Source organism: Scleropages formosus, chromosome 7 (assembly GCF_900964775.1).
Source record: "Scleropages formosus chromosome 7, fSclFor1.1, whole genome shotgun sequence".
Classification (NCBI taxonomy): Eukaryota; Metazoa; Chordata; class Actinopteri; order Osteoglossiformes; family Osteoglossidae; genus Scleropages; species Scleropages formosus.
The window spans coordinates 18869291-18882773 of NC_041812.1; the positions used below are offsets into that span (position 1 = coordinate 18869291).

The 13483-nt window shown below is 44.6% G+C and overlaps 1 protein-coding gene across 4 annotated transcripts; it reads left to right on the top strand.

Moving 5' to 3' along the window:
- The first annotated feature begins 1222 nt into the window (after positions 1 to 1222).
- On the top strand, positions 1223 to 13066 carry siah1 (siah E3 ubiquitin protein ligase 1). 4 transcript variants are annotated; one of them, XM_018726636.2, is made up of 4 exons: positions 1223 to 1491; positions 3859 to 3950; positions 9670 to 9735; positions 12164 to 13066. In XM_018726636.2, the coding sequence occupies exons 3-4, from the start codon at positions 9726 to 9728 to the stop codon at positions 13012 to 13014; spliced, it is 861 nt and encodes a 286-aa protein (XP_018582152.1). In that variant the 5' UTR covers positions 1223 to 1491; positions 3859 to 3950; positions 9670 to 9725; the 3' UTR covers positions 13015 to 13066. The 4 variants fall into 4 exon arrangements, with proteins under 4 accessions (XP_018582152.1, XP_018582156.1, XP_018582151.1 ...); XM_018726640.2 differs by lacking the exons at positions 1223 to 1491; positions 3859 to 3950 and adding an exon at positions 5500 to 5568; XM_018726635.2 differs by lacking the exons at positions 1223 to 1491; positions 3859 to 3950 and adding an exon at positions 5581 to 8490.
- Positions 13067 to 13483: the final 417 nt, after the last annotated feature.

A 13483-nucleotide genomic window follows, 5' to 3' on the forward strand; every position in this document is an offset into this window, starting at 1 on the left:
GTATGAAGGAATATTCTAAGAAATGAACAAAGAAATAACAAAATAACACATTTATGCATGTGACTTGCAAGGAGGTATATAGAAGTGCCTCCATTTTTATGGTTCTGCTTAGAATAAAGGTGGAATTTACTGCTTACTATTCTGGTCTGTTTCTGTGTGGGATGTTTTAAGCACCTCCATGTCATACTTTATCTGGGGATTTTTACAGGGGGGTCGGGGTCGACATCTCTCAGCACCAGAGCTGGGACATGTGACAGCAGGCGCATGTCAAGAAGGAGTTAGGGTGCAGACTGATGTCTGAGGATTTTCCGTCGCGCTCGCAGAGTAAACACGGCCTCGGAACGCGTTGTGCGTCAGTGCGGTGAAAGTCATGTGAAATTCGGCAGTCAGACCTTCCAGAGCCCAAAGAAGCCCAAGGTCAATTCCAATCACTGGAATATTTTTATAATCATTATTTTCCTTATTTAGTTGACGCCTTTCGTCCAACGTTTCTTACAACGTTACGTAGCTTTCACACAGCAGGGGACTCTTTCTGTAGAGTCCTGGGTAGGTTTAAGGCTTCCTTCATCAAGGCTCCTCAGTGGGAGTGGAATTCAAACCAGGGGCCAAGCCTTCAGGTTAAAAGATGACAGCGCTAACACACCATCTGCTACCTGTGAACCCTATTTGCTTATTATTATTATCATTATTATTATTATTATTATTATTGTTGTTATTATTATTAGTAAGCTTATAGAAATTGTTACTCTTGTTACTTCTACATTCCAGTCAAGTTCTTCCATGAGAGAACATTTATGGCACAAAATTACACTTAAAACACTTACACACCCGTTTGTACTGATATAAAAACCGACCGCACAGGGCAGCAGTATTATATTTAAGTCTGTCTCTCAGTTTCAGTTCTAAGAACTTAGTCACCTTAGACAAAGGTGTCGGTTACCAAAAATAAAAGTGACCTCTTCTGAGGTGTCACCCTAGACAGCCCGCCTCCGCGTGCGTTGTAAGTAACATCACGTGAGCACGTGCCGACTGCGCGAGCCCACGCTTGCAAATTTCAAGCTCGAGTCGGGGTCTGTCCGGTACGGTTTTCGCCGCGGTCAATCATGGGACGGTCCGTTGTGCGCAGCCTCCGTCTGCGTACGAGCAGGCGCGGGAAGACCGCGCGCGCGCCGTTATTAGTTTTCATTCATGACGTGTGACGTCGCAGTTGCCACGCAACGTGCCGCGACCGTGTCGGGACGACGGAGACGTGCTCACGGCCGCAGATTGGCGCATTCGCACGCGGTGTCTGCCGCGAGCGTCGCTCACGTGAACACACACACACACACACAAAAAAAAAAACTTCTTAAACAACAGTGTGCGTGAGCGCGAGACCGGCGGTAGAGGCCGTAGCGTAGGGAAACAAAAACGAGAGCCAGCGAATCATAAGTGGCTCTCGGTCAGTGTGATATTTTGGAGACACCAGCTTAAAGCACAGTTTTTCCCTGGCTGGTAAGTGCTTGGCTTTTTTTTGTTCTTGGGTGTCTGTGTGTGGTTACTGAGGCGCTGAAGGAGGACAGTTTGGCGAGGAGCTAATCATAATGCTAGCCTAGGCGCTGCAAGCTGCGTAAGATGAGTGGTGGCTCAGTCAGAGACAGAAACAGAGGGATCATACGAGCCACATTCGACCACTGCGAGATAAACCCAAAACAACAAGTCGGGAAAAGTGAGGGGGGGGAAGTGTGAATGAATCATGGAAGGAGTCGGAGTCGTTGTGGCGGAACCGCAACGCAGGAATAGCAACGGTTCGGTTTCCACAACACATCTGACATCATCATCATCATCAGCTACGTCTTTGTCCCGGTCTAGTTCGGTTCTGCTGCCTCCTCTTCCTCCTCGGTGCTCTGGCGGGAGGCCCTGCTGCGGCCTACCGCTGTGTCCACCCACCGCCGGCCCGGGCAGGGGCACCTTCCCACGCCACGTCCCACCTGGCCTGGCCTGGCAATTTTTTTTTTTTTTTTTTTTTTTTAAACTCAAGATTCAAGTGTTTCGCCGGGGAAGCCGGTGTCTTGAAGTAAAGGGTTGCACGGAGACCTGAGTAAAGTGTGAGCTCAGGCTGTTGGTGTGTGTGTGTGTGTGTGTCTTTGTTTTTGTTCATGTCGTCTTTTGATCCCCTTCCTTGCCTTGATCTGCGAACATGTCTGGAGTGAGTGAGTGAATGAATGAATGAATGAATAAGGCAAGCCTTCTGTCCCTGCAGTAGAGGTGCGCGCGCGCGCGCACACACACACACACACACACACACACACACACACACACACACACACACAGAGAGAGAGAAGAGCCCCGGTGTGTAGGGACCCCAGACTGTCCATCACTGTACTTTTGTCCCCGTTTCTGACCAGATCCTTAATTAACTCCTTCAGGCCCCTCTATAATCACAGCTACAGTTTCTTTCTCGCTGACTTTGTCTCTCTTGAAACATTGTACTCCACGCTCTCAGACTACAATACTCTGGCAGCAAGCAGTGTAGCGGTTATAGCGGCTGCCAGCTTTGGACACAAAGGTCGCAGGTTCGAATCCCACCTCCTTTGAGCAAGGTACTTACCCTGATTTGCTCCAGTAAAATTACACGGCTGTATAAATGGGTAAATAATTGTAAGTCCTATTGGAGAAAAGTGTCAGCTAAATTAATAAATGTAAACATTTACATTCAAAGGTTCCTGGTTCCAACCCCACCTCAACTCTAGTACTTGGAATCACCGTACTTGCGATGATTTGATCCAGTAAGAACACCTTGCTGTACTTCATGTGGGATAGTTAAACATTAGCCTTTTAATTTTCAGTTATGTAACTTTACAGGAGTTTCCCCAGTTTAATTACATTGTATGTGTCTTTCCATGGAGGAAAAATATAGAGTACCCCCTTTAAAATTCATTCCCATAATAGTCTTGTTTTGTACCTGGGTAAATGAAATTGTTTTACTTTTCTCAAAAGCAAAACAATCAGCTAAATTAACTAAATGTGAACAAACTGTAACAGAATCGTATGGCAACAAAGCATTATTGCTGCAAGTAAAATAGTCCAGCACATGCTTTCGTACATGAGGACCACAGGCATGACAAGCTTTGAATGAGTCACTGTTCATCACTTTCAGCTTTCTGAGATGACCTGTTGTGGTTCAGGGCAACAGAGTGTTTCTTTGGAGGCTTTCGTGCTTTCTCCTTCATGGCATCAAAGGAAGCTAACAACTGCAGGAGATGATTGTTTGAATATTTTTATTAAACAAACTGAGAGTGAGAATTTTGGGTCTGTATTTGTCACAATGTAAAAACTTTTTTTTTTTTTTTTTAATTCCTCTTATAATAGCTTCTTATCCAGTACTAATAGCTTTAGGCAAAGCTATAAAACTGCCTGATAGAATCTTTGAGGCACTGATCTCTATAGTCTCCTCAATATTTTAATGCTGAACATGCTCTAAATTATGGTGTTGAAGCCCCCCTCTACATGTAGAACAAGAGTGTGTGTTTCATCCCAAGGTTTTTTTTTTTTTTTTTTTTCTTCTCTTCCCCATTTTTGTCAGCTGTTTAGGATCACAGTGGTCCAGAGCTTGTCCTGGAGGCATAGACTGACTAATAAAATGGGTGATAGTATGGGTGTAAATAAAATACTTTGATAGCTTGGTTTAAAGCTATGAATTATGGTACTTAATCAAACTTGACACTAATGGACTTGCACTGTTGTTAGTGAAACACAGTAACCACACTAATATTCCTTTTAAAATCAGCTTGAGAAATTGCTTTAGCAAACACATTGTTTCTGTAGAACAGGAGAAAACACAGTAATGTTTACATGGTGCTTCTTTCTTCCTGCCTCCAGCTGCATTGACACCCCAGAGAGTTCTTGGTAACACCTAAGAAAGACTGCTGTTTGGCAAAAATCCTGATGCCTGTGTGAAGCACAGATTCTTGGTGAGTTAAGCAACCTTTTTTTTTTTTTTTTTTCCTCTTTCTTCTCTCTCCCCCCCCTTTTTCCACAGAAGTGCAAATGAAACTAGCAGGAAGGTTTCCCTCTCTGATTCCCAGTTCAATGAATCATTGCTGCCGGGACATTTGGAAGACGAAATGAAGCAGGACGAAATAATAATGCCAATAAAGATGAATGTTCATTTAAAAGGGTTAAAAGCAGCTTGATTTAATTTTGTTAGCCACTGTTCCCAGTTTAAAATACTTAGTCATAGTTGTGTCTTGGATATTCTCAGCTGATGTCAGTTTAAAAAGTAATGTGCCTAACAGCATAATTGACCCCAAATATTCATAACATATTTTTGAATACATACATTTATTTAGCCTTTTTCCTGTCCTTGAGTTCTTTATATTTTCCTGAATTGTTTCATGTTGACATCCATAACTTAAAAATGGGACAAGATGCCCTATATTCAAATTCTTCCCGAATCTTCTGGGGAGGAACCTACATATCACAGTGAACCTAGTTCATCATATTTTCATGCTACAACAGTATTCCAGTATATTTGGTGAGACCTCTGCAGCCCTTTCAAACATTGACCAAGGTTACCTTGATAGACACAGCTCATAACTTGCTTTGTTTGAAGGAGTGACATGGAAACTCATTTTTGGACATGAATTGTTGAAACTGGCTTTGTTTCATAATGGTCCCTCTCTTTTGCCTATTTTTAGTTATTTGATTGTCAGTGCAAAATCTTGGTCTTTTGGGAAAGGCTTGTTTTTGACCACGTGACCTTCAAAGCATTCCAAGGTTGTGTAACACCGGTCACCAATACACCATATTTGGTGAGAATGACATGGAACATTCTGAAGTTACGAAGCGGCAAACTTTAATGGAATCCGTTGCTGAAGCCAACGATACATAGACAAAGTCCCATCCTGATGTCTAGCCATGTCACAAAATGAGCTTTTAACTCAGTTAGTCATTTTAAATCTGTTCAAGGTAAAGCTGAAAACTCAGCCTTCCCACCAGAAATCGTTCCATTTGGAAAAGCACTTGTTTTTTCTGTTGACTGCATGGTAAATCAATGACACAAATTTTGTAAAGATTTTAAGTGTTAGTTTAACTCTGCAGCTTGTAAATATTCCTTTAGAGCATCGTTACAATATATTTTTACCTGTTCTGTGGATTGTGAATTCTCTGCAGTTGAAGTTCCTCACAGATTTTCCTGTCATCTGTTACAATGGTAATAATAGATTCCCAGTGCCATTAGTAGTTAGTGTCTATATTACAACATGCAGTAAATGGGGAAGAGAAAAGGTTATTTGCAGAGGATCTACTACTTCTCCCTGTTCCCATAATCTCTTAAATTATGCATTGTTGTACTTTCAGCTTGCGGTGCTCCCTGCACCAGTGTCTTATGGTATATGAATTTGTCTCTTATTGGAAATGCAATCTCTGCGCCGTAGTCCCACAGTTCTGACTACAGCCTTGTAACCAGAAGGGAGCAGAGGTCTGCAGAGTCAGCAGGTGCACAAGGACCGATATAGAACAGAACAGCATGGTGTCTCCTGTTTCTCTGCCCACAGCACAGCCAGCTTTACTGCAGAGTACACTACTGTGGTAAGGGCTTGTTCTGCCGACGGTGTAGGGTATTATGCGTGTTCACTGTCCATTTCTCATGTGCAAAAAGTGGTGATTGTTATGGCTTGCTTTGGTCAAATAACCTAGTACACACTTCAACGGTATATTTAGCTTGGGAGACAAATTCTCAGTTTAGCTATTTGTATACCTTGCCCCACCTTTGTGTCAACAACCTTTTTTCTTGACAGACTATTCTTTGTACATTTTCCCATAGTAATTCCTGTTTTTTTGTTTTTTTTTTTTTTGCATGTGAATCAAGTTTCTCCTATTTTTATTGTATGAGCAAGTCGACTTCTGTCTTTGTATGGATCTGGAATGTCCCGAAAAACTGTGTGTGGGGTAGGAGTGGTTGTTACAGTAAAGGTGTTCTAAAATAGAGTTTAGTGGGGCCATACTTTCTCATTCTGTGTCTCACTCATTCTGTGCTCTGCATGGCTTGTGAGTGTGTAGCATAAGAGTCGACATCTGATCTGCCTGTCCAGTCCGAGGAGTGGCCCCTTACACCACCTTTGAACAAGGTACTTGCTGTTAAGTGGTCCAGTGAAAATATTTAGCTGAATCTGTGTAAAGTTGTAAGTTGCTTTTGATGGAAGTGTTTGCTCAGCAGCAAAATAGTGGCACCCGTACTGGAATCCAAGTTGTCTTATTGTTCTGTATTGTGTAATGCAGCCGATACTTGTGCTGTTCAAGAGTCAGTTAAACTAGTTTTAGGATTTCCTTGTTTCTGGCTTCTGGAGCAGAGGTCGACATACTAGTAATCGTACCTATTTTAGCCTAATTATGAAACATCAAAAGTTGGTCTGGAATGAGATCGCTCAAGCTCTTTGGGGGGGCAGGCATGTTTTCTGTTACGGTCTATTTATAAACCTGTTTGGTCTGTTTCTTTAGTGGGCTGCACTCTCCCTGTATGCTGACTGTGTATACAGGCAGCGTTCCATTAATGTCTTTTATTGTAACTGTTCTGCCGGGAGATGTGGACTCTGAAGGGTTAATGCTCAGGACACCACAGACTGCTGTGCATTTCACACAAGCTCTTCACCACTTGATTGTTCGTAGGCACGTGGCGGTGTAACGCTACTGTCATAACTTGTCATACCCTTTTGGTGGGAATGAAACTCACCAGGTTTCAGGGTATAGTAAGTAGTCATGTCTGCACATTACGTTTTGACAACTAAATGACAGCCTTTTTTTTTTTCTTTTTTTTTTTTGCTGTCGATCAAGTTCTCTCAGTTATGTGAATATTAACATAGCAAGCACAACACTTTAGCAGTGTGGTAATTTAACACCCTTTAGTAAAGTGAACCTTGAATTACTTTTGAATGCCATTAGTTGGGTCATAATTTCCTTATCTGTATTTTCACACTGTGGTCTATATGTGGCGGATTTCTGGAATGTGCTTTTACATGACTCAGTTTCCAGGTAGCATGTTTAGTGTCACATGCTCAATTATTTTGGAGTACCTGCCTCTGTAACGGACACACCTTTAGTAGCCAGAGGTGGGGAAAAATACAATCGCGTCAAAAGCGGTCACTGAACATCAGAGAGTTACAAGTTGTGATAGGCACCATCCCACACATGGCTCTTAAGAAAAACTGAGGGAGAGTTTTTCACAATCAGTGCCTCCCATTTCACCTGTTCAAACCCATGGCGATTCATGTCTATGTGTTGAACCTGAGTGTGATATTTCTGTACTAACCAAGTAGTTGGTTGTATCATTTGTACTGTTTTTTTTTTATTAAAACTAAACACCCGTGGTACCTTCCAGTCTGTTAGGTTCCTGTTGCACAGGTTTCCTTTGTATGTTGTCTGGAGCACTAATTTATGCTGTTGTACTAAGTTATAACCACTGTTTTATTGCAGAAATTTAAAACTTGGCAGCAGAGTTACTGTGGAAGCCCTGCTAAAAACTTTGTTAGGTGCTGTTCTGCAATGCATGGACTTCTGGGTGTCCTGTGGGGCTGGTGTCCTCTAGTTGCTGGGCCCTCGGCATCCTCTTCCCCAGTGCGGGTTCCTTTGTCTGGCCTGTGAGGAGGTGGAGCCGGCAGGCCCTGTAATCTGAGAGGGGCCGAGCCCGGGAGGGTGGGCCGCGCCACTCTGAGAGGGGAGAGGGAGCGGCCGCTCTGGCATACCACTCCATGCTTTGCCGCAACGGAGGAGCGGCTCTGCCACGTTCGGCTTTGTGGACTGCTACCACCGGTGGGGCACGTCTCGCGCTCGGGCCTCAGGCCTGTGCCCTTGACTGACCCAGGGAGTCTTGTATGGGAAGGTTGCCTCGCTGTGCTCTGGAGACACATGGAGCCAGGAGACACAGGGAGGCTCTTGCGGGTGTGAGCAGCAAGTCAGCAGCTCTTTGCGGCTCAGAGAGAGCGAGCAGAAGGCTTCTCGCACCCTTCCCGTCCTCCCTGCTCCGTCTCCGTGTCTCAGGACTGCCTCCCATCTGCCTGCCAACTTGCAGAATTGTATCCTTGTGTAACATTCCTGGATTACAGTGGCCCTGGATTCGTTGCTCCTCCTTCTGCAACATCCTCCACATCACCACAGTCTTTTAAGAGGATTCTAGGTTGGAGGTGCTGGCTGTTCTGTGCTCAAGCGTTGCTCTGTGTCTTGCGCACGTGTGATTTCTTCTGTGACCAGGGCCAGACCTAGTCCTGCAGCCCTCCTCCCTGTCTGCGATTTGCCAGCTGGAGCTGGACTTCCTTGGCTTTAAGTTCTTGTTTTCTGGGGGTTGAGAGGGACAAAGTGGGGCCTCTTGCAGGCTGTTTTGTTTTCATGGAAAAGCGCGGTGAAGCGCTTCCCCACTCCCCATGACGGGCAGAGCCGACCTGCAGCCTGTGCTCGCGTGGAAGGGGCTGTTCAAAGTCTTCACGTGCATTGCGACCCAGACGGCAAGCAAGCCCAAAGGTAATGGAGCTCATTCACACCCACCCTTCTGCTCCAGCATTCCTTTCTGGGGGCTTCTTTTCCACTACCCATCCCCCCCCCCCCCTCCGTCCGAGTTACACAGCAGCAGATGCCGGATCCAGAGTTTGTTTTCGCGGGACGTATTTGCAATGGTACTGCCTGACTTTTTTTGTTGTGAGTACAAACACAGCCATGTTTATGGGTTCAGTGAAGTCCTGAGACCATAAAACGTCCTATTCTTTGCAGGACAAAGCAAAGAGATTTTGGGCAGAAATTGAGGTCCCCCCCCCCCCGCCTCAGTTTTGCCCTTTATTTAGCTAAATGGTTTTGTCCAGTTTGCTCTGTTTTTGTAACTGTTTGTTACATGTTGGCCATTGTTGATTTTTACCTCTTTGCATGTGGAAAAAATGTAGTGGAAACATGAAATATCAATCACTGTCACAAGTAGCAACAGCCTCATCCAAAAGCTGTGTCTTGCTTGTTTGATATTCCTTTGCGGTTGCCAGTCTCACTAAATGCAATGTGATGCTTTCACAACAGGCTCTGAACCATACTTGTCCCCTTGGAAGTGCTTTAGCTGCTTCTTGTTACCTCTGGGAGGGCCTGGAGATGGGAGCCCAACTGTCACTTGTGGCTGCTTGGTGCATACCTTCATCGGCTTGTGTGTGTACCTATATGCAATGTGAAATTGTGTCACGGTTATGTCACAGACCTCAAAACCTCAACTGAACTTCTGGATGGTGCCTTGGGCCAGTGATGAGGGTCCAGAGATTTTTATGTGGGGCAGCAGGTTGTGAAGTGTTCAGAAGCATTGTGTTCCAATCAAAGCACCAGGACCTCAATCATGCTATAGCAGGTTTTGATCAAGGTACTTGCCTTGATTTGCTTTAGTATAAATTATCAGTCTTTTTTAAAAGTAGCTTGATATACAAGTTGAAAGTACCTAACCTAATTGTAAGTGACCTTTGACAAAGGCATCAGCTAAAATAATGAGTAATAATGTAATTAGGATACAGGTGGTGTTAAAAGGCTTACATTCTGTCCTTGTCACACTTCAGCCTCATTCCATAATCTGTGTACGTGCAGTGAATGACTTTACACTGACTGTAAATTTTTTCAGTAACTTGTCAGCATGTTTGTTATGCTAAGCAATTGGTGACCTGTGTATTTTTGTTTCAGACGTTCCGAAATTTCAAGAGAAGACAAGGACAACGATAGCTTTAATTGGAAATCATATGGATGAAGGCAAGCTCTCCCTTTTTTGTGTATATTGTGCATTTTTGCTTCCTGTGCCTTTGGTTGAGTGAGTATGAGCTGGTGGTGCACAGAAACTGTAGGGAATTAGGAGTAATCTGGTGCTTGAAGTGCGAGTAACAACTCCTATCAAACTGGAAGATCCAGTGAATCCTGCTGAAAATTGGAGTCATTTGTTTGCTCCTTTTGTTTTTGGTATTTTCAAAGTGGTAAACAACATCACAATATAGCCAGCAACCAGTGAACTTCAACACCTTTCCTCTGTTATTACATTAATGGTCTATATAAATGTTTAATGCAGTGATGTAAACTGTGAGGGGAACAGCAGTTCAGCCGCCAGTCACTGTTGTAGTGAGACAATGGAAGGCCCACCCTGGGTTTGTTTGTGTCAGCTTGTGTATGACACAAACAGAGGCAGCTGAAGGGTGGCAGTGTGATCCAGATATAGGCTTTGTGTGCATTCTTGCCATTTTCACTTCCTTGTCTGCCAAGCTGTTAAGTCATAGTTGCTTAATCTCTAGAGTAAAGGTAGATTTGTGCTGGGGTCATTGTGACATATTGGGCAACCCCTGCAGGGATGCCCTTAAATGCCATGGCTTGGCACCCTTTGTCCAGCTAGTGTTTGCCCAGCTGTGACTTGTCTATTGAGGCTTCGGCCCGGCTGCTGCATCTGGTCTCCAGACTTCCTCCCCGTAATGATACCTTTCAGAATTTCCATGTACACTTCCTGCCACAGTTGCAGTCTAAACAGGACAGCCCTTATTCTTCGAAAGCTCTGAGAGCCCTTTACACCAGTATAAACATGGGAGCATTTCAAGATTTTTTTTTTTCAAACCTAAAGGTTGGTACAGAATTTGAATAAGCTTTATAAAAAATGAATGCTTGATCTTATTTGGTGACCCTGTTAATTTTAAGCAAGTGCATTCACAGTAGTCGTTTTACTTTGCTTTAACAATCAAAAATCGGTTGCTTGGTACACTAACACTTTTGTGGCTGACTCTGTTGTGATCCCTCTCTCCTACACTTGCATTCAGCTGGCCTCAAGACTATTATTCACTTCCTGTCTACTAGCTTATGTATGCACTCACATGGCTTCTTCCTCTTGCTCCCTGGTCTTGCAGGCAGTGCCTGTTGTGCATCAAAGGATGATGCAGTTTCCTATATTGGGATGAGTTCTCATTCCACTGCAGTCAGAGATCTGACTGAAGACCTCAATATTAGTTTGTCTGAACTTGACCATTCCTTTTCTTAAACCCTGCAACTGTGTTAGTATGGAATGCTATACACACAAGTCTTGCAATGTACTTGGTCAAAAATCTTCATGAAGCTTTATGGAACAAGCTGCTCTGTTGGAACACTTGCTAGTTTTGCCCTTCTGCAACTTAGTATCTGGAGCTTGGGTATTGTTCTGGTCTTATTTTAGATGTCCTTGACTTTTTTTTTTTTTTTTTTTTTTTTTCTCTCTCTGTTGTGTTCTGTTCTAATTAAGTTTCCCTCTGGTTATTGTTCTTTTTTGAGTTTGTTTCAAATAGTTGTGGGTATGTATTAGTTTCTTCAATACAAATAAACTGCCCACATGTACACACTAGCTGAATGGCTTAGTGTGAATATGCATTACTCCCCACCCCCATTTACCTTCTTACTCTGTGAAGGAGAGCCAGGGGTGTCTTAAAGCAGGTCTGGCAGTAAGCAGTGCATTAAAGTATATCAGCTTACTATCTATAGTATTTGTGAAGAGGGGGGGAGGGAACACACTACAGATCAGTCTGGACTTTGTTTCTTCCTGTGGGTGTCACTGAGCAGAACAGGAACATGTCAGTGGACGGCAAGCATGAGCTATATATAAAACAGAGGCGAGCCAGGGCAGTGTTAACAGCTCACTCCTGCCACAGAGGGGTAAATTTAGGCTTCCCTCTCTGGGCGGCCCCATTACAATCCACCCCGCCGCAGGTTGCTTTGGACTGCAGATGTTACATCCCATATTTCTGGGCCCCATTTCCCAGCAGTTTCTCTGTGGGGGGGGGAGGAGCCTTTCAGTTCCATCATAGATGATAGGAGAATATTGTAACAGTGGTGTAGTCTGCCTGCTCTAAAGAATAGTACAGTATGCTAAAGTACATGCAGTGCAGCAGGTGAACACTTTGTGAGCTGGGGAAACATGTATGTATCCTATGGAGGGCTCTTCCCAAATTTCTGCTTAGCCCATTAAGTTGTACCTAAGTGTAGTTCACTGCAGGTGTGTTTAGGCATGGATTGGAATACATGTACCCTCACAGAATAAACATGAGGTGTCAAATATTTAAAAAAAAAAAAAAAAAGCCAGCCTGGTTTGATATGGTGATATTATAAATAATGTTAGAATTCTTTTTCATGCAAGACTATGACTCTTCCTGCTGTCTCACTTTTTCGTGTGGAGCAGAAATGAGTCGCCAAACCGCTGCAGCGCTGCCCACAGGAACCTCCAAGTGCGCCCCCTCCCAGCGGGTGCCGGCACTCTCAGGCACCACAGCGTCCAATAGCGACCTGGCCAGTCTGTTTGAATGCCCGGTGTGCTTTGACTACGTATTGCCGCCGATACTGCAGTGCCAGAGCGGACACCTGGTGTGCAGCACCTGCCGGCCAAAACTTACCTGCTGTCCCACCTGTCGTGGACCACTGGGCTCCATCCGCAACCTGGCCATGGAGAAGGTGGCCAACTCTGTGCTCTTCCCCTGTAAATATGCCTCGTCGGGCTGCGAGGTCACGCTGCCGCACACGGAGAAGGCAGAGCACGAGGAGCTGTGCGAGTTTCGCCCATATTCCTGCCCCTGCCCTGGGGCCTCCTGCAAGTGGCAGGGGTCGCTGGATGCTGTTATGCCCCATCTAATGCACCAGCACAAGTCTATCACCACGCTGCAAGGGGAGGACATCGTCTTCCTGGCCACGGACATCAACCTGCCCGGTGCCGTGGACTGGGTTATGATGCAATCCTGCTTTGGCTTCCACTTCATGTTGGTGCTGGAGAAGCAGGAGAAGTACGACGGGCACCAGCAGTTCTTTGCCATTGTGCAGCTGATTGGCACACGAAAACAAGCTGAGAACTTTGCTTACCGCCTAGAGCTCAACGGCCACCGGCGGCGGCTCACCTGGGAGGCCACGCCCCGTTCCATCCATGAGGGCATTGCGACGGCCATCATGAACAGTGACTGCCTGGTGTTCGATACCTCTATCGCACAGCTGTTTGCTGAGAATGGCAATCTTGGAATTAATGTCACTATATCTATGTGCTGAGGACTGTATGCCAACAGGTGAATGTACGTGCAGGAGATGAGGTGGCTTGGTACAACAGCAACAGAGCCAGAATTGAAATGGAGAAGATGCTTTGTTTTAGTAGTTCCTACATGCACTCAAAGTCTCACCCATCCCTACCCCTTAGGTTATTTATTAAGTTGTCAACAGAACCAAGCTGAGCTCAAAGATGCACAGCAGATGCTTGAACTTTTTTGAGGGTTGGAAAAACTGGTAGTTCCCCTACCATAATCACATTTCAATTGTTAGTGTTACAGCAGAACCTTGACTTAACCCATTTGTTTTTGAAACAAAAGGTTCTGGCACTTGGTTGTGTGCGTGTACTGCCTGAAATGTACAAGTTCTCGCGCTCATCTACGAGTGCAACTGTTTGCTTGAACCACTGGCCATCTGGTGGACTTTATTTTTTGTAATTTTAAAAAGGAAAGGAAAAAGTTGTGTTTCTAGATTG